The 22,314-nt window shown below is 37.8% G+C and overlaps 1 protein-coding gene across 1 annotated transcript in view; it reads right to left on the minus strand.

Annotated features, from left to right (window-relative positions):
* The window catches only part of ARAP2 (ArfGAP with RhoGAP domain, ankyrin repeat and PH domain 2), a 113,842-nt gene that overhangs the window by 70,043 nt on the left and 21,485 nt on the right, over positions 1–22,314 (minus strand). Inside the window, exons 7-9 of the mRNA XM_058804342.1 lie at positions 22,095–22,164; positions 16,153–16,273; positions 13,314–13,495 (exon numbers count right to left, since the gene is read on the minus strand). Coding sequence (XP_058660325.1) covers positions 13,314–13,495; positions 16,153–16,273; positions 22,095–22,164 — 373 coding nt within the window. The remainder of the gene's footprint in view (positions 1–13,313; positions 13,496–16,152; positions 16,274–22,094; positions 22,165–22,314) is intronic.

Genomic DNA, 22,314 nt, shown 5'->3' on the forward strand with positions numbered 1-22,314 from the left:
TCTCACTCACCTGAATTTAATGAGAAACTGAAAAAACAGAACTTGTCAACAGCAATGTTAACTCGTGCCTCAGAGCACATTCTTGGGTAGGGGCAACAGGCCTAGACTACAACTTCTTTCTTTCCCAAACGCTGTGCTAGAATAACCTTCAAATCACACAGTGATTAAAAAAATAATAATTTCTGAAACACACATTGCTATGTTCAGATTAGTCAAGATGCCTTTTACAAATCAGTGGTTAGTGAAGAGCAGCACCTGTAGTGGCAATTTAGTAATGGAAAGTGACCAAAGCAAACAGGGAAGCACTGATTTACAGGCTGCTCATACAGCAACATCCCGACCTAGAGAGCAGCAATCTGAACCCACTTCATGCCATGGGGAAGCACAGGGATAAAAATGCTGTTCCGGCTCAGAACTAAAACCATGCAGATGCATCTCAGCACACAAAAGTTGCATCAAAATTGCAATGACTCGATCAAGATAACATATAAAGAGAATGTCACAAACAGTAAAAATAGAACTAAAATTACAAAATCACTCCAATTTAGGATATTCAGAAACCCAGCAGCAGCATTTTGTACCATTTGTGGGTGAGGAGGGTTGTAACATGCTACAATGATTTTTAAGAACAGGAAATTTACCAAAAAATCCTTCTGTATTAGTAGGAATGGGCAGCTGCAATCTGGAAACACACCGAACTTACAAGGAGGTATATTTTCTCAGCATGAATGTGTCATTTAAGAAACCAGGATGAAGAAGAATTCAGGAATGAAACAAAATACTGCACTAAAGTGAAAAACTGGCAATTGACATGAATGGCAAAGCTCCAACTGACATTCAAAGAGATGGAAATTCACCCCAGGTATCTGTACATAGATCCTACAAGAAACAGCTTTCCTGATACAGCACCATAAATACTAAAAATGCAATGCATCTTTAACTTTTCTATTTAAAAAGACAAGCAGCTACAACAAAATCTGCACACACCTCTTCAGGTTCATTTTAAAATAGATCTACATGCAGTAAAGGAGAATGAAATTTAGGTGTGAGGATAAAAGACCTGCACAAATAGAAGACCTGAAGAGCACCACAGAATCAGACAGAACTGTGATAACATCCTCTGGCTTTGTATCTACAGTGCACTCTATTAACCTTTACTTTTTCTTCTCCCTGTAAAATTCCCCTACATCCCCACTTGTACGTATTAAGAAATATGTTTCTGATATTCCATACCTCATCAATGAGAGATGGATGAAGAAACAGTTTGTTCCTTCTGAAACATAAAAGTTACATCTACACAGTGTGTGCAGATGTAACCCTTTCATTCCTAAATGTCATGCTACCATTTCTACATTAGCATTTATTGCTGAGAACACCAACAAAGACACATTTCACATTGCTAATTGTACGTATTTACCATAAGCAAGTACCTAAGGATCATTACTGTCAACATCAACACATTGCTGTTAAATTAAACAAGTTGTAGGTCATCCCCCTTTTAGCTGCAGCACACATGAAAAACTAACTGATGCACTCATTAAGGCTGAAATCAACCCTTTCTAGCAAAGTCCTATAAAGAGGTTCCTGCCTTCTGCTCTGTGGTTGGTTTGTTTTGTATAAAATAAGATGAAAGATTGTAGAATCAACCTTGCCTTTCTTTGTGAAAAAAAAAAAGAGAAGTGCAAGATGAAACAAACCAACCTGGAAGTCAGACTCCACCTCCCACATGGGCATTGGTGATGACCAGTCACAGCACTGTCTCCTTCTCCTCTCTTACAGCTACTCAGGACTAATGAATTTTGCCTTGATCGGTTTCTCAACTTTTGTTATGACCCCCATCTCCCGTCTCATCAGTTTTCTTGCAGCCCACTAAACTGGCAGCTGCTCAGTTCCTTCAGGGGAAAGAAGAGACAGCCAATTATAATAATGGGCTGCAATTACTCCTGTGTTGCAGGAACTGAGCTGCTGTTGCTGACTGCTGTCATTTTATCTGCCTTTGAACTTCTTTATGACCCCATGGCAAGGAATAACAGCCCTTGGCTGGAAAAAGCATCATACATACAACATCCTGCAGAGCCTCTCAAGTAAGTGCCAGACAGGCTGATTGTGAACCAGGAAGCAGGACACAAAGCCGTATTTATTATACCAATGCAGCCACTCTGCTTCAAATCTTTTTTAAACCTCACTCTCATATCTCTAACACAGGTCTGCATCCTGGTCTTAAACCACAGACAAGGATAAATGTGGGCAAATGAAGTGGATATAGATTCCCCTCTGCCTGCAGAGCATAGAACCCTCTACGGTTTGGAAACATTGGCTGGTACAAGACAATTTTGTGATAACTGAAATAGAGACATATCCACAGACAGCAGCAGGAGATTTTTTTTTTTTTTTTACTATTTTTAATAGCCTAACCCACCTTAAACAAGAAATGGACATAAAATCTATGTAATGTAATAATTAAATACTGCATACCAGAATCCCCAAAAGGATAAGCAAAGTCAACAATGAAAGTGTTTATCTCCATGAGTAAAACACACTCCTCACCCATTGTATTATTTGGGTCAGCTTTTTTTTCAAAGTAATTTTATTGAGAATGCCACAGAGGTACAATGAAAAGGTCTACCAAGAGGAAAAAAAGAACCAAGGAAAACAAGGCAAACCAAATAAAAGTTGCTTGAAAACAAAACATACTAGTGTACATCACTAGGCATGACTCACAATACAAGCAAGATTATTTCTACATTTATTTCCTGAATCATAGCTTTTCATGTATTTTGCTCAATATATTTTTCTTTCAACCATTGTCCAGGCCTGTTCAAATGGTTTGCTGGATGCCCACAGCCAAATGCTTTGACAACCTTCCATCCTAAGTGAAGGTAACAACCCCTCAGTGCATGTAAGATTTTTCACCTGCATTAGATATCAATCAGTCATTCTGATGGATCTCTGAGAGGTCCTAACCCACATGCTGAGATGGAAGTAACTTTTGAGTGAAGTTTTTTGGAAATATATCTAAGATGTTGTTTTTAATGAATGAGATTTAAACATGCCATCCCTAAAAAGATGTTACTTTGTATGCAAAATATCTTAGAGAGAATTTAATTTAATAACCACGGCATTGAAGTGTTTCATGTAGTAAGAATTCAGTCTGAATTGATTAAGTTCAAATTTGTTGGCCTAGCAATTTATTAACTAGGGACAGTAATTATTGCTGAGAAGGCACACTGGGGTATTCCCCACATTCACACTAAGCTGTAAATCATAAATTCTCTTCCTTTGCTATAAGAATGGTTCATTTATTTAGAAGAAAATTTGTAGATATAGGATAGTGGAGTATCAAAAATAATGTTTATTACCTAAACAATACCATACTGCACCAAACAACATAAAGAAATCAGCACAGACAAAGAAAAATAAAATATTTATGGCCCAAAAATATTAAAATGTCACTTGAGCTACAATGATATTAAGGATCTTAGTATTTTAAGGATCATCTCTATAATTCTTATTTTAAACCATTCACTTTGCATAACTAATAAAAACTCCAATGGCCTAATTATTTTAGTAGTCCAATAGCAACTCTAACCTACTCTCTCTGCACTGCCATGAAAGCTACTGTTCCCATTTCAAGTCCATGCTGTGAAGAATAGAACAGTTTTGGAGCAAGTGTCTATTGTTGAATTAAGCATTTTGTACAAAAAGGGGTGGAAGCTGAAAAAGTATGAAGAGGAAAAAAGGGAGGGGTACTACAAATTCTGGGTATTTTGAAAAGGTTATAACGGTCCTTACTCTGATGATCTCCAACAGAGATTGAAGTAAAACCACCCAATCTCAAAAATCACCACTGAATAACTACAGAAATCCATGAATGCCAAAACTGTTTTCTTTATGAACACTCTGCATTTCCTGCATGATCAGCTATTGCAAGCTAAATGCATTATGATCAATCACTTGTTTGTAAGTGCTTGGAGTTCTAAACGTTACAGTGTCAGCTACAAGGCTTGAATTGCAGACATGTACTTTGGTCTCCTGCAGGTGCACACATTTTATTCAGATTTGCAACCAAGGAGAAAATTTTAATCATCATAGAGTGACTGCCAATGCTCATCTGAATGATACTTGTTATAGATTAGGCAAATCCTGGTCTTCAAAAATATTTGTTTTCCCCTTCAGTCTGGACAAAAGAATAACCCCACCTGTTACCTTGCACAGAAGGATATCCATACAACTTAGTTCATGTTAGGCAACGTACCAAAAAAGAAAAACATCCTTCTGTGACATTACTTGTCTGACTTCTGCCACAGGAAGTATAGACTGAATTCAGAAACCACATCTACTTGAGTTGTAACAGATTTCAAACCTGGAAAATTTGTAACAGAATTTATATACTAAAAAAAATTTGCAGTAGCATACTATGGTATGTTTAACTAATTATGGCATCGAATTCACATATGCTATCAAGGAAGTCTGGTGACAACAGATGAGGAGAAGACTGAGACTTGAGACAGCCAGCTTCCCTTCCTCAAGGGAAAGTCTTGCCTAAGTTACCTAGTGGCGTTCCATGATGGAATGACTACATTGGTGGACATGAGAAATGTCACAGATGTCATTTTTCTGAGTTTCTGTAAAGCATTTGATACAGTCCCCCACAACCTCTCTTCTCTAAACTGCAGAGACCCTGATTTGATGAGCGGACTGTTCAGCAGATAAGCAATTGGTTGGAAAGTCACATTGAGAGGGTACTGGTCAATGGCTCAGACACCCACCAGACATCAATGGCAACTGGTGCCCCTCAGGGGTCTGCGCTGGGACCAGTGATATTTAATATCTTCATTATTGACACAGATTAGGGGATCAAATGCACCCTCATCAAATTTGAGGATGACATCAAGTTGAGTGGTGCAGTCGAAACTCCCAAGAGACAGGAGTGTCTCCAGAGGGGTCTGGACAAACTTGAGAAGTGGGCATTCAGTAATCCTATGAGGTTTAATGAGATCAAGTGCAGGCTGCTACACCTGGGTCAGGACAACCCCCAGTATCCACAGAGGCTGGGGGATGAACAGACCCAGAGCAGCCCTGCCAGGGAGGATTTGGTGATGCTGGTGGGTGAGAGGCTGGACATGGCCCAGCCATGGGCACTCACAGCCCAGAGAGCCAAAGGTGTCCTGGGCTGCACCCAGAGCCCCGTGGGCAGCAGGGGAGGGAGGGGATTCTGCCCCTCTGCTCTGCTCTGCCCTGGTGAGACCCCACCTGCAGGGCTGCAGCCAGCTCCGGGGGCACAGCACAGCAAGGACATGGACCTGTTAGAGGAGGGCCACCAAGCTGGTTAGAGAAATGGAGCACCTCTCCCATGAGGAAAGGCTGGGAGAATTGAGTTTGCTCAGCCTGAAGAAGGCTGTAGGGTGACACTATCTGCAGCCTCAAAAGGGATGGAGAAGGACTTTTTACAACAGCATGTAGTGACAGAACAAGGGGGAATGGATCCAAACTGAAAGAGAGTAGGTTTACATTAGATATTAGAAAGAAATTCTTTATTGTGAAAGTGGTGAGGTGCTGGAACAGGGTTCCCAGGGAAGCTGTGGATGCCCCATCCCTGGAAGCCTTCAAGGCCATGCAAGGCCATGTTGGTTGGTTGGGTCTTTGAGCACCCTGGTCTAGAGGGTGGCATCCCTGTCCATGGCAGGGAGGCTGGAACTAGATTACCCTTGAGGTCCCTTCAAACATAAACCATTTTATGATGATTCTAGGAGGATCTTACCAGGTGTTTGCACCTAAGTTTGTGGAACAAATATTTCTGTGAAGATTTGTTGTCTACACTGCCTCAGAAATGCTCTGGTGTTCACTGCTGTAACAGTCATGTAATTTTATGTAAGTATTTAGTATTTTAGCTATCCTAATTAGTTTAATATTTGAAATAAAGTATAGGAAAAAAAAGGCTGAGGAAAGAAAGTAATCAGTAAACTAAACCAAATGCAGCAAATGCATAGAAATAATAGAGGGATGGGGAAAATTTGTTTTACGTTGTCTTCACTTTAAAAGAGAAATGCAAAGCAAAGCTACTGACTAGTTTTTCAGTATGTTTCCTATGAGGGCTGACTAATATGTTTACAATTAAACAGAAATCAAACAGTGTTCTAGCTGCATTTAATTCAACAGTATATCAAACTATTGAGAGAAGAGAGATCCAAATGTTCTTGAAAAACACTTTCTTTTTCAGTTTCATTGTCACCTCAAACCTTCTTCTTGCACACAAATACAAAAAAGAAGACTTTGTTATTTAAGTGTGTATATATACAGATATATGCTGATTATACAACCTTTTGGATTAACTGAATGCAGAAATAACTTTCTCATCTGATTTAAAATAAAAAGATAAAGGCAAAGCCAGTCTACAATTATAAAAGGAAGTTCCCATAACTATGCTCTGGTTCCTCTATTTAGGGCTTTTGACCCAATACTTTCTTCTACCTTGGGAGCTGAAGCCAAGCTAACAGTTCTTAAAAACAAGCAACATATCTAGTGATGGACAATGATCTTAGGAAATTTCAGTACTCTTAGAAGTAAATGGATTTCCCCAACATTGCATTAATTGTGTAACAGCCTTATGGCAAGTAGACCTGAAATGTTCTTCTACTGCTTATGCATGTGCTCTGCCACTGTCTAAAATCTTCATGATATTCAAACAAATCCCACTTTTATTCACTGTTAATTTCTAAGTGATTAAGGTAGCTGGCTATATATGTATTAGTCATCCATAAAGCTTGATGGAGCATTACTGGAAACTGACAACTTTACTCCAAATCAGATTTTCAGGAAGCTTTTTATCATTGTGGAAGCATTACACTTTTTACCATGTTTCATGACTACTTTAGGTGTACTTACATCTCAACAAGATCTAGCATAAAAAAAAATGAGCAGGAAAAATCCTCAGAGCCAAAGTTTAGCTGCATGTAGAAGAACTATTAAAAAAAAGTAAGAGTTAGTGTTAAGAAGTCCTGTTTATGCCCTTCTCTGTGTTCTCTAATATCCACAACCTAGAACAACAACACAAAAAATTATTTTTGAATGTAAAATGCAGATCTTCCCTATAAAGGTGGTCATTGACACATTTGTCTTCTCTGATTGAGCCACTTCAGCAGCATATTATTTTAAATCTATTTTTTAATCTTTTTTGAAGTAGGGATGCAATTAGTTTAAAACTGAAGAATTGTCATAAAAACAACAAACCTTTTCCCCACTCAACATGATTTCTTGTAATCATTAATTTTGTATTATAACAAGCAAGAAAAAAGATTTAAAGCTTTCTTACACCATTCAAGTTATTTCCTGTTCAGTTGTTTCTTATGTCATGCACAGCAATTGATCGTTGCTATATTTTTGAGTGTGGAAAATCAGAAAGAATTTTTTGCAAGGAACTGCTAGAAAATTAGGGATGTGACCTTAATCTATCATTTCAACTACAGCTTGATGCAAATCACTATATTTAAAAGACGCTGGATCATTCAATTCCACTACAAGTCACCAATGTATCAGTGTATTTTGCCTTAAAATACTTCATATTACTCTTTCCCCCTGCAATGTACTTGGTACATTTTTGGGTTGTTCTGTTTTTGCTTTTTAACATTTGCTACAGATTTGTATTGTTATGAAGAAGAGCAAAGCCGGAATGAATCAAAAAACAAATAGCAAATGTTCCTTTGTTTTTCAGTTACCTCCACCTATTTAAGGTGTTCCAGGACAAGCTCAGTTGTAACCATGTTTGTAGCCATGTTTGATCATGGTCTGCACTAGCAATCAAGTACATCACAGTTTCTTTAGAGTTTCTCAGTTATTACAAACAGCAGTTTTTCATCATAAAAATCTCTAAAAGCACAGATGCTCTTGGGGCAAGGGTGATGGGGATGTGGGATGAGAATGGGCAACAGGAGAAACACAATTACAAGGATTGCACTTCTTGTTGTCTCATTCTCAGTAATTCCTCCTTCCACTGCCACACCCCATACACACCAGGCACTTCTCCCTCCTTCTCTATCAGCCATCCAAATGGTCTCGTTCCTCCTCCTGCTTCCTTTTGCTGCCTTTACTCCCCCCTATCTTTTTCCCTAGCATCCTTTTCAGAACTCGGTTGCTTCTCTCAGGGTTCCTCATTAGATGTCAAAACTTGTAAGTATTTTCCTTGCTGCTCAACTTGCATACAACTCCTCTCCCCAATTTTTTCTTGTATTGCTGTTTCCATCACCTTGTACTCATTATATTCACAAATATAACCATGACAATACACCAAAGAATCTACATACATTGAAAAGAATTTCTCATGATGCTTTAGCATGACAACCAGTCATCATTGCTCATCTTCAGGACTTCATTTAAGTGTTCTTTTTTGGTAACCTTCCATTGTTAAACACTTTTGACTGTTCTTTAGCGATATTTTTTTTTTAAAAAGGATTTCTCTCTCACTCATTATGTGCTTGATTATTAATCAGGATACCATTTTCTCCAAGTAAAACCAGAACATTTTCCAATAAACAATTCCTTTTCCAGAGTACCATTATAAATTCCCATTGTTGTATACCAAAAGACTTCCAAGTCTGCCCCTGAACCTCAATCTCAACGTCTCTGGTATTGTATGTATGTCTATATGTATTTCATAGTATCACAGAATAGTTTGGGTAAGAGAGGACCTTTAAAGATTATCTAATGCAATCCCCCTGAAACAGGGGCATCTTTTTCACTAGATCAGGTTGCTGAAAAATGCTCCCCTTTAAGCCTGTATTTCTTAATAGAGATAAGGACATATCTCTGCTCTTATGCAGACAGAGATTCATGCACACATCCCTTCTGCTTCCTTCCACTGACATTCACATCACTTCCTCTGTTTCACAATGCCAATCTCAAGCATCAGCTTTGGCTTGTCCTTTCAGCTATCTTTGTATAGGTCTCTACATTATCCCTCCCTTTGCCATTTTCTGCCTATTTAATATCATTTCTCCTAATACATCCTTTAGTATTGTCCAGTTTTGCTTTAAATGCACCATTAGCATTACAGAAGAAATTAAAATTACTATGCACCCTTACTGGTTCATTCAACATGAATAAACATTTCCATCTGCCACAGAGCACATCATTTAAATCTTTCTCTAAACAAAACACCCTCTGAAATCAATAGGAACATTGAGCCAAAATGAAACAAGTGGTTTTTAATAATTAATGTATATTATTGCTTATACATAACAGAGAGAATACTCATCACCACTGTAGCTTGAACTTGGAGTCAGGCACGGAGAAAGCATGTCACAAATTATTATGGCACAGAGCCATACCAGCCCCCATCTTTCTATTTGGCTAAGTTTCCTCAAATATCCCAGCTAAATACATCTAATCACCCCAAAGCAGTAACAAGATTATCCTGATTTCTCTTTTCAAAGCCAAATTCTAGCACAAACACCATGACACCTAGGCCCTCCCTGATGTTAGATACCAATAAATCTTAAATATAGCCTTACAAAGGAGATATATTCAAACAGACCAGACAAGCATTTGTCAGACTCCTTCTGATGGTAACCAAGGGAAGATTGGCACTGCCACTGCAGACTGACATTTTGAACTGCAGCCAATGTTTGAACTGCCGTGAATGATCAGACTTCGTTTTTTTATTTAAGCACGAATGAAAGAGAAATGGGAATTTCAGCAAGCTGCAGGTTGAACAAATTGATCCAGTACGATTTACTTTTCACTTCTGCTCAAGAGAGGAAGTTTAAGAAATTTACACTACATGAGTCAAAGAAATTGATGGCTTCGTACTAGCACTATATCACTGCCACAAGTTCAAGCTAAACCAATCACTTTTTAACTAGAAAGAGGCCTGAGACATGATGTTCTGATCTCAATCTGAACTTCACAAAGTTCATGGCGGTAAAGTTACAATTTGGCATTTGGCTTAGGATCTTCTCCACTTTTAACACTGAATAGTTTTTTTTTTAAAGTAACAGCAGACTCTCCTCTATCAAGTTTATTAGAAATCAATGAATAAGCTCGATCCAATCTCATTTCAACATTGTAAGAAGTCTAAATAGGTGTCTTTTAGCACTGCAGTTATAATAAACCCCTCTAAGGCTCTCCAGGAGCCTAGTATGGATGTGAATTCCAATATGAACAGGATTTGAGGACATCCCTGGACAGATTTGCCTAATAATTACCGGCTCAACTGCAAACTTGAGGCAGGGAAGGATTTCTGGATCAACAGCGCCCTCTAATGGATCGGTGCTGTATTGTGACAGTTTTCTTCAGTACTGCAGTAAAAATCATTCTGTTTTCCGACTGGAAATTGAAACACCAGAGGTAGTCAAAGAATTGCAGACTTTGAAAGCCCAGAGACAGAAGGTATTTCTTTTGATTCACAAGCATCCAGAAACTGCATGAAGAAAGGATACTGTTCAAATGCAGAATCTGCAAAGAAATATCTTAGGATCATTTTAATTTTCTGGGGGTTAGATAAGTCGGCTTTGAAAAGAAGATAGTTTTGCACTATTATTTACAATATTCATACACACAGGAGGAGTTAACAGGCTGGCAGCACTTCTAACCATTCTGTTTCAGGGCTTGATTTTGGTTTGCCTTCTGCTGCACTGCAGTCAGTGATCTTTGCAGAGCATCCATGTATTAGAAGGGAATATATAACTAGGAAAAGGGCTGTATAAGGATGTGCTTTCATGATCACATAAAGTAATTCTGAAATGCATGATGTTGAAAGGGCAGAGCAGATACAACCTGCCACACAACAGCACAAGCAATAGAACCAACACACATGCACACACACACACAAAAATATTTTAAAAATCTGTAGAAACAGATTTGGGGGAGAGGAGCAGTCTTAGGGTATCTGAATCATATAATGTGCACTCTGAAAATGCAGAAAAGAGCAATCAAGAACCCTTCAGGAGTAAATGGCTCTGTTTTGTATCAACATACAGTCAGAAAAACTGACTCAGCACATAGGCAGAGCTGAGAATGCCCCATGTAAACAGAGGAAGTTCAAAGCACAACTGGAGGCAAGAGAGATGCTCCCAACAGTTATATTCAAGCAGAGTAAGAACAAAGGGAAAAAGCAAAAATTTGATGCCTGGTACTGCAGTACTCAAGACGGACATAACTAATTTCAAATGACCTATCACTCTGGAGGACAAATGCCTTCACAAGTCTGGATATCTTTACTCCTCAATCAAAAAAGCTCAGAACATTCACAGGGACCACTCAAAAATATTCAGGGGCATAAGATCCAAAAAGCATAAGTCCTGAAAAGAAAAGTGCCTTGTTAACAATGAACATCTACAAAAAGATTTTCATGGATGAGAATGCTTTCCATGGACCCTCACAGATAAAATACCTGGAAGTGCCATGACAGAAGAGTAACACTGAGCACTCTCATGGTGTGAGTCCCACAAGCAACAACTATGAAGTCAGTCAACTTCATTTGAAGTGCAAGAGCACTTCAGTAAATATAAGATCTCAGAAAGGAGGGGTGGTGTTTGCATCTTGGTTTTGCTCCTCCTTAAACATGAGCTGTGAACTTAAATAAACTGACAGGTCACCTATTCATTACAATAATCAGGCCTAAAGATTTCAGTCTATATAAAGAGTACTGTGTTCAGCTATGAAGACCAATTTTTCTCCCTGATGATCATTCAGCAAAACACATGCTGTGGGTTTAAATTCAAATGACACACAGCAAATACACTTTTAGTATCATATTACATATCTAAATAATTTATGGAGGTTTTTTATAATTACAGAACAGCAGAAATTCATGAACTGTATCATGTCTGTGGTGGGTTGACCCTGGATGGAAGATGGCCATCAAAGTTTCTCTATCACTCCCCCTCTCCCTCAACTGGACAGGAGAGAGAAAATGTAGGAGAAGTATTGAGGGACAACATAAGGACAAGGTGAGATCACTCACCAATTACTGTCACTGGCAAAGCAGATTCAACTTGGGCAAATTAGTTTAATCTTTATTTTCTATTACCCATCCAACCAGAGCAGGATAATGAGAAATAAAATGAAATCTTAAAATACCTTTCCCTCACCCCTCCCTTCTTAATGGTCTTAACTTTGCTCCTGATTTTCGCTACCTCCTCCCCACTCAGCAACTTAGGGGGATGGGGAATGGGGGGTTGTAGTCAGTTCATCACACTTTGTCTCTGCTGCTCTTCCCTCCTCAGGTTTGCCATGCAAACCCAATTACAACATTCTTGATTTGTTGGCAGTTGACTGACCTCAAATAATGTACCTAACAACTAAAACTTCCTTGAAGTACAGGAAGTAGAAAGAAAAACAGGTCTTCCTCAGTCTCTAATTTCCTGCCATAGCCTGGGAAAGAATGATAAGATTTTGTATCAAACATTAAGTGGACCCTCAAGCACACCTAAATAATTTCACAGAGAGAGTAACAGGAGAGGAAGTGAGATCAACTCCAAGAGAGACATTTGAGACAGGGATTTGCCCATAGACAACTTTGAAAAAACAAGGCAAGAATGTAAAAACACCTCCCCCAATGCCATCCCAGGTTCCAGCTACTTGAGGGTAGTGAATTGCCTCACAAAAAAATAGCACCTGCCATTTAATGTCAATAGATCTTTCTTCCACTAGTTCACACAATTATTCATTGAACCCAAGTATCCCCATTTATTCCCTGCCTACGGCACCCTAGAGAATTCCACTTTATATTATCATATAGTCATGCCCAAAACAAAACGCCCTAGATTTTGGAAGTTGAAAAGACAGGCCTACTTCACATTTTTAATACTGAATTTGTTTAAAGTATTGCAGTGCACAACAGAATCTGGCCAGTCTCTATTCTTGGAAACAAAAAGAACATCATTTCTGAACATTTCCCTGAAGTATCAGTTAAATACCACGAGGTATTCAGTGTTTTATAGTACACTTTCCAGGGCAGTGTATTATAAAACACTGAAACCACTGCACAAAATAAGCCTTCTGATTAAGTTGAGTGCTTATGGCCCACATTTTGAGAGTGAATTAATCCCAGCCCTGACACTAACATGTTTTGACATTCAGAGCTTTTCACTTCACCTCACTATATATTCTTTTTTTTTCTATTGTACAACAGACATAATGATTCTTTGCCTGCTTTGTGAAGCCTTCTGAGAACTTCAGCAATAAAGCACTACATATAAGGAGATATGCATTTATATTGAAATGCACCTATTCACAAAGAGCCATCAATTTCCAACTCACTAGTTAAAACCATTTTTATAAGCTTTCATTCACAAAAAAGCACATGAAAAATTTACCTGCTCATTTTTGCAGATCCATACAGTACTCCCCTGAAGCAGAATAAAGATTTTGGTTTTGTATCCTTTCAGTTCAAGATATCCACTTTTCTCAGGGGTGACAGAAGTTCGAGACTGAGAGTTATTATCAGACATCAATTTCAAGGCATTGAGCATCGTATTAACCCAGTCATTTCTTTCTTCTAAACAAGAAAAAAAAGTTAGTCAAAGACAGTTAGTTAAGCAGTAGTTTCATTCTTCTCTGCACACTGGTTTTCCCAACATTGTTGCTATGTTGGTTGATGGTACAGCAATGCCAAATAAGAGAGAACATCCATGTTGACAAGGAGGTGTAAATAAAAATAATGAGAATCTGTATCAGTGGAGGTGTTAGAAGGACAGACATCCAATTAACTCCCAACAACCAACCCAAACAAACCGATGATCGAGATTCCTAAAATCATGACTGCTAGTTCTGAGACACTTTATTCCAGACAGCTTAAAGATTGAGGTGACAGACAGGTGGCATGATCTGGCACCTTCTGGAAGCCAGATCAATGGGAAAGAACTACAGCATTACAAGTTGTGTAAGCAGAAACCAGAGAGCCTAAATATGATCTGCCACTGAAGAGGCAAATCAGCACCACTGCTATTCCATGCTTGACCATGCTTTCAAGAAAAAAATGCTTGGTAACTTACAATCTATTCCATTAAGGTGTGGTGTTTAAGCTTGACATTGTCAAGGGTACTGAGTAATTAAGAAAACGTGTGTTTGAGCATCTTTGCATGCATTATTAATGTAACATCTTACAAATACATGAACACAAGGAGGTGAAGTAATAAAGTTTCTCTCAGTCTCATTCATTGTGTTCAGACATTTGACTGGACTAAGATCAATATACTTTAATGCTGAGTAGTCCAAATGAATTAGGTTTGCCTTATGCGATTGGAATATCATGAATATTTCAACTGTTTGCTCTGAAAGAGCCAGATCACAAAATATATTGGGGGCAGGGGAGATGTAGAGGGGGGAAGGGAGGGATTGGAAGTTCTATTCACAGCATGTATGAAGCTGGCAAAATTAGCTTGGAAGACTGTAGGGGGCACCACTGAAATAATAACCTGCTTACTCCATAAACGGTGTATGTGCAACATACAGCAACAAATACACAAATTTAGGTGTCATAAAATACTGTGTAGAAAAGGAAGACAGCAGCCTGACAAATTAGCACAGGGAATGTGATCCAAGTGTTCCTGTAAAAAATTTGGTTTAAAATACATATATGCTGTCTTGAAATACTCCAGTAATATTTTCAAAGTATTTTAGTATAGCTAAGGGCATCAAATTACTCTAGAAGTGTCTTTTTTTAATGGTATTTCACTCTGGCGAAACAAAATCTCACTGCATCTGAGCAAGTTATACTCTAATTCACTGCTATCCCTTTTGCCCCCAAAAGCCCCTAAACCTTCCGAACCATTACATATAGTGCTTTTTCCTCTAGATATTTAAATCCATCCAAAAGTAATGCATTTCTGATATCTCAAAATATATGTAAAGGTCTCAAATTCAAAATCTTTGAAAGAAGTTAAGTCCCCTTTGAATAGTCCCAGAGCAATTCCTAAACACAAATTCACAGAAGTAATAGCATCAAGTAACAGTTTTGTTTTTAGCACACAACAAAAATCAAGGAGGGTTATTTATATATTTTACTGGGAATACATCATCCAGTTCTGGACCACATTCCTTACACAACAGGCATCTCTAACCTAAAGTGAACAGCTTTACAGACATCTTACTATGTCCAAAGATGGTTATACACTGTATGAAAATGGAATTCCATGTATAACAAGTGGTCACTCTGAATATATTTTACAAGTCAGCATAAGTTTTTAACACTTCTATAGTATCCAAGGCAAAGGCCTAGAAAAAAAATTGCAGACCCCCAAAACATATTGCACCAAGATGGCTATATTATAATTTATGAAAAAAAAATTAAAATAAATATAGAAGAGAAATGCAAAAATAATAAAGAAATATATATTTTTAAACTCAGCTAAGAGCATAAAAATGACTAAAATTATTTGAGCCAAACCTGATAAGAAGGATTTGTTCATTGATGCTGCACTCCGGTTACAGCCTGCAGCAAATGTTTACTACCAACTATAACCCATAAAAATGGGATTTGATAATGGAAATGCTGAGAGGCCCCAGAGCTATAATGGCTCTGGCATGTACTTCTGTAAATACATATTGCACAACTCCTTTTTTCTAGGCATTCCTTTTTATTTGACTGTTTCCATAAATAAATCATACGTGCACTGATATTGATTCCACATATTACAGCTGTAGGTTGATAAAGCATTCAATTAGAAGGCATACTAACTTCCTTGCTACAATTTACATTTGTAATCTCTATCAATACCTGGCTGAAAATACTGTTTAAGACAGAAAACTTTGGATTTCCTTCGATCACAGCAACACATCCCAAGCATCATTCATTGTCTCTTTGTCAATTTCTTATCAAGTGGTAACTCAGAGATGTCTGAGAGCACACAGGCTGTAAGAGCTGCTAGTGAGACTTGAGAAATGTTCAGACAAATTAATCTTTGGGAAGGATGGGGGAGGAGGCAGAAGAGTCAGGAAAACAGTCTTCTCATTTTGATATTTGAAAAAGCCATTGCCCAGCAATTTCCACTGTTCTAACAAGGTTCAGAGTTATCTCCAGTTTCACTTTATGAGCTTAAACCAACTCCAGAAATATTTCTCATAATAAAACAAGCTATATTTTGCAAACAGAATTTATCAACAGTGATTACATGGCTTTTTGACAATTTCTAGAAACACACATTTTCTACTTACCTTCCTTATCCACACGGAAAACAAAAGTCCTATGGGATGTGACAACTTCAAACTTATTCTCCCCATGAGCTCTTACTGTTGCTATTGCAGAGAGCAGTATTATTCCTTTTGAGAACACTTCCTGTAATAAAAAGGCAGTCAAAATATTTCATTCTCAGAGAATTTTAAATTCCTCTGATGTAACACTACTTGTCATGATGTTTAGGGAGTTCACCACACTTAATATAACTGAGTAAGTGAACACCTCCACTACTTACCTATCACCAACTTCACTGTTCTGGATCTATGAACATCTACTACCTTCTACTAATAGAATAAAATCCCATGATGAGATAGATTGTGCATATCTAAGATTCAGCTCCATAAATTATCTCATTACATTAATATTGCAAAACATAAGACTTTAATTTACAATTTTATGCCAAAGTAAATTACATTTACTATCTCAAAGAAAAATTATTTGAAAATATATAATTATTATACTTGTATGATAGAATCAGACATGGGAAAAATATTATACTTCCTCCAGGCAGATAATTCCAAACAGTCTTGCTGCTCCCCCCTGCACCTTGCCACTTCAGTGGGTAGCCAACAAGAAACAAATTCACTGATTTTATCCCTAAATTTGAACACAAACAAGGGCACCACACTGGAAAAATACACTGTCCTGTCAGTGCTAACAAGAATGCTCTAGCTTGGGTCAGGTATATGCTTTTCTGCTATATGTGTGGGCTGGTTTTGGCTGGGATACAGCTAAATTCCCTTCAGAGTAGCTAGCATGGAGCTGTGCTTGATGATAGAAATAGGGTTCACAACAACACAGGGATGCTTCAGCTGTTGCTGGGCAGTGCTGAGACAGAATCAAAGCCTTTTCTGCTCCTCATCCCACCCCACCCCTGAGCAGGCTGGAGGAGCACGAGAAGATGGGAGGTGATACAGCCTGGACAGCTGAGCCCGGCAGACCTGAGGGACATCCACACCACAGGGCAGCACGTTCAGGACATAAAGCTGGGGGATGTTCACAGTGATGGAGTTTGTCTTCTCAAGTAACCATTAAGCAGAATAGAGTCCTGCTCTGCTGGGGATGGCCAAACACCTTCCTGCCCATGAGAAGTGGTGGATGAACTCCTTGGTTTGCTTGTGCACAGCTTTTCCTTTACCTCCTATAGTGTGTCTATCTCAACCCACAAGTTCCCATGTTTATTCTTCTGATTATCTCCCCATCCTACCTGTGAGAAGAGTGAGTGTGGGGCATGATTGCTGGCTGAGGTTAAACCACAATAATTTGGGGTCACCACAAATTTTCCCAATCTTTTTAGATTACCAACTAGGTATTAGGACAACTGAATGGAACACAAATGCAAGATGGGAAAAAGGGACTGCTACAAGTACTTCCTTCAATTAGCTCACCTTTTAAACTAATTACCCTAAGGGTTTGGGGTGGGGGTTGACAGGAGGGAAAGCTGAAGCAGACGTGCACTTCAGAAATACATCTGCATTATTTCTGGATTCCAGAGTTAATGCTGCTCTTGTCTCCACTACACTTTCATAAATTCATTTTCTGACCAAGACAAGTCAGATATCCTGATAAAATTTATGATTCAGATGCAGTAATAGTCAGAGTAAGCTTCCCATAAAGAAATTGCTCCGTAATAACTTCCCTCCAAAAGTATAAATTATTATAACAGACTTCATACAAGCACTCAAGGAACATTGTAAATGTGAAGCAGAAAGGATACACTGGATCATTTTTTGTTTACTGAGTTTAATATACTAATGTTTCACTTCGTGGTACTAATACATGTCAGCAAAGGTAGTTTAGTGATGAATAAACAGAAATATTGAAACATAGCAGAAGCAAGCATGTTATTACAGTTACACACAAGGAATAGTCAAAATGACCATAGATAGAATTGCATAGCTATTTTCATTATGGCTATATTTGTTAAAAGAGTGATTTTAACATATGTTAATGAGGTTGGATATAAGTTAACTACTCATCCTTCCCTGGTAAAACAAAATTTTTACATCTACTGTTTCTGTAGGCGTTCAGTTATAAATATGTTATGGTGTTTGCAGGCATCTACTGGCTGTATTCGGTACTACTGCGAGAGAATAACAGACTGCTGGAAGTTACAACTATTTTATTTCATTTGCTAAAAAAAAGTCAATTTCCTTTTAAGCTGAGCATAGTTTTGCTTTGCTATTTAAACAATCATCCATAATCCTTTTTAAAGCTTTGTTCTCCAAGGCATACATATTTTCAAATACAGTTTAAACCATAATAATTTCTCAATCTATTTTTCTTGTGCAGCAGCTTTTCTTTCATGTGCAAAAAAATGCCTGTTAAAAAGCTCTTGTAGATCAAGATACAATAACTCTCTTTGAAATACTCCAGACTAGAAATTAGGTGAATTATTTAAGAATATAGAAAACAAACCAAAACAAACACAGCCAAGAACTTCACAGCTATTTATTCTGTTACTGAGTGGTGTAAACTAGTTTTAAAGCTGCTAAGAATTCTCTGACAAAAAAATTTCCAGCAGGGAAAAGCAAAATGTTTGGGTTTTTTGTATCAGCTGTTTGGCAGAAAATTTAATTTTCAAATAAAGCCCCACCATATCACTCCTTGATGGTCGTGATTCAGAGATGAGCTAACGGATCATGGAAAATACCATTTTTGACTACTTTGGTTTTACTTCTACAACAGAAGTATTTCAAGAATGACAGTGATTCATCTGTTTTGCAGTGAATTTCGCCCTTTGTAATGTTCACTTGTACTGTGACACAACAAAATGTTGAAGTTCTCCACTTGAAGTGTGAAATCTTTTTCCTAAATCACTAATATAATTGTCAGGGATGGTAAGCTGTTTTAAATAAAAACTTTCAACGTAACCAGAAGTTTCTGCCTTACTGTAAAGTGTGTGGTAAAACACCAGATTTCTGCCTAAAGTAGGAAGAAATTTTAAGCAAAACTTGTGCATATAGGGTAGCTGAAAAAACAACTCAAATTCTACCTTCCCCTCCTCAGTAAACGACACTCTTTTGAGATGAAGCCACATGGGATGTTGCTCTGATTGCATCAGCTTTCTCAGGACCAGGAACACAGAAGAAATGAGAGAAACACAGATTCAACCCAAAACTTTCCCTAGGTCAGATGCTGTTTGTTAAAAGCTGAATCATTTTTTTCATGTATGCAGATACAAAGTATACAAAGTAAAGAAGAGATCTCTATCAAGCAGAAGTTGATAGACAATTAAAACAAGGTCAGAAAAATATGTATAAAATTGGTGTTTAAATCATTCAAAGAAGTATTCATATGGGCATTTTCAGGAATAATATTCTCTGTGTCTTCCTCCTATAGTCTCTGGTTATTTCACTCTTCATTAGCCATGTAGTACACTTCCCCTTCTTGAGAACCTCACTCTAGCTCCTAATTTGAATGACAAATAGAGCTATTGAATATCAGTAGTGTTTCTGGGTAAAATAAACAGTTCCATTCCACTGAGTCTAACCTTCTCTGCTTGTAATAATAAGAAAAATATCAAGTATGGATTGGTTTCCTTCTGAGAACTACTTTTAATTGATACATGAAACCAAAAGTATAATTTCTTTATTACACGAATTTCTTCTATATACATGAAACTGAAAGTATAATTTCTTGTCTGTGTAGGAACGTCCTCAGACAAACACAGATTAGAATAGATAGAACTTGCCATTAAGTTCTAAAATTAAAACAACTTCCCCATTTAAATACATAAATGGCCAGCTATGTAGTAGGAAGGGGGACATGCAAGACCTTGCAAGGGGCTCAAGCTGCACACAGGTCTTGATGGGTCTGCAAATAATTGTTTATAATGTCAAGGTAACAACACACAAGCAACAGCAGCAAAAGGCTGATATCCATCTTACATGAAATATGAACACCCTAGGTGTGGAGACAGTGATCCAGCAGAGACCACTACACCAAAAACTCGTTTTCTTGAGTGACACCGCTGCTCGTTCAGCACAATCCTATTGGGCACTAAGAAATACTGGTACCCAACTATGTTTTCCTCCTACCTGCAAACTATTTTGAGTTTCACCAAATCCTCGGTGCCCAGAATTTTGCTTCAGGCCTTGCAGTTCTCAGATATAACATTTCTTCACGTATGTGACTCACCAAGTTAGCAAGTCAGACACACAAATGTGGTCAAACTATACACAGAGACCAAGCAGCCTCTCCTTCAATACCCAGAGTGAGGCTTGGACTCAGGTTCCAGAAAAAGTGAGACAAAGAGGCTTCCACACAAGTGTTTGCCAAGCTGCTGATAGCCTAACCTACCACACAGACCTTTTAAACAGAGGATGCAGTGTCGGTGGCTTCCTATGCCTCGTGTGACACACTAAACATTCAATTCAGCAGAAGAGAATACTTCAGGAATCTCTTATGACAAACAGACATATAACAAATGCTATTCTAGCATAACTGACCTCCAAGTAACACTTCCAGTGACTTTCAAAAGGAAGAAAAAAAATAAAAATAAATTCCCAGTGCAGATAAAAGACTAAGTTCTTTATTAGCATTTCTTTCCCTAATTATGCTACAGACAGTGTTAGGCAAATCCCATTTCTCTATTTTTTCTCAAGTCATTCTTCATGATCAACCCTGCTTTTCTGCTCCTCTGAAGTTGTGGGATCAATACTGCAAAGGGGTACCATTTTTTGTCACTGGAATGTAAACATTATTCTCCTTATTCTATTGTTCCCTTTACCTACAAAATCAAGTCTTCTATTGTAAGTGAAGCCAAGTAAGCAAGTAAAAACAGATTGTTTCAAATTTGCAATCAGTAAGCAAAAAGACTGATGTAAATATCTTTGAGCTTTTTCTTAGTTCCCCAGCCCCTCAGTCTCATCCTACTTCAGCTCTTACATCCTCACCCCATCATAAGGCATCTATAGATCTCTTACCACCAATCAGCACACTGTTTCAGAACTTTTACCTGAAATTGTATTTTCTTCCTAATGTAATATGCATCTTCAACAGGAAATGGCCTTTAAATAAAATAACACACATGCACAGGGAAGGGAACTGCAACTTCCCTTAACATGCATATTGTAAAATCATCTATCACTTTTAAGTCTAAGAAGGTCTTCACTACTTCCAAGAAGAAATATTAATTATTAAATCACAGAGCAAAAGAAAAAGGATTTTGTAGTGTTCTGAAGGGTAATCCCATGGAACTCTAAGAGAATTACAAGGAATACACTCTGCTGAAAACTATGATTTACAAATGCATTTTTGTAGCACATATAAGAAGTGAACTACGTTAATCAAAGCAGCTCACGTGTCTGCAAACGTTTCAGCAGGATTCAATCCTCAGTACAGAAACAAAACCAGCCATATACATTGTAGAACTGGTTTTGAACATTCCCATTCAAACCTAACCTAGTTCCATGACACACAATTATGCACAAAAGACAAATAGAAAAAAGACATTTTTAATCAAAGAGTCAACAAGTGTATAGGTTTGGGTTGGTTTTGTTTAAGTGGTCTTCCATGCTACTTTTAATGGTGCTCTCACAATCTCCAGCATGCTAGGCTCGCATGACAAGGCACTCTTCAAAAACCATCAAATAACATCTACTTGAAAGTGTTTAGCATGATCCTGTTCTGTTCCAAAAACAGCAGCAGTGCCAGTCTCTCACTAAAGTAAAAACAAATCTGATGATATCTACCTGGAAAGGTGAGTAATACAAGCCCTTCTAGAAAATACAAGGATGAACAATACATGAAGACATGGACACCTTAAAATACTTAATTACATCTCACCCTAGTATTTTAGAATTGAAAATTAACCTAGGATGGCTATTCATTTCTAATTCCTCAGATTCTAATTACAGTACTTTGAGTATTACACAGATGCATTTAGTTCCAAACATGACCAAAACACATCTCTTACCTTTTCATTGTTGTAATAAGAAATGCTCTCTCCATCAAATTTAACCCAGCGCTTCTGAAACACACGTTTGCTGCAAATCAAAAATTAACACAATCAATATACAGCTAACACAGTTTTTAAGAATGTCTCAATCACAAATTATAGAGAGGTCATATTTCTGTTTAAATGAATATTCGGAACATAAAGCATAACTTTAGTCACCACAAGCTCTATTAAGACA

This window comes from Ammospiza caudacuta, chromosome 4, assembly GCF_027887145.1.
Source record: "Ammospiza caudacuta isolate bAmmCau1 chromosome 4, bAmmCau1.pri, whole genome shotgun sequence".
NCBI classification, from domain to species: Eukaryota; Metazoa; Chordata; class Aves; order Passeriformes; family Passerellidae; genus Ammospiza; species Ammospiza caudacuta.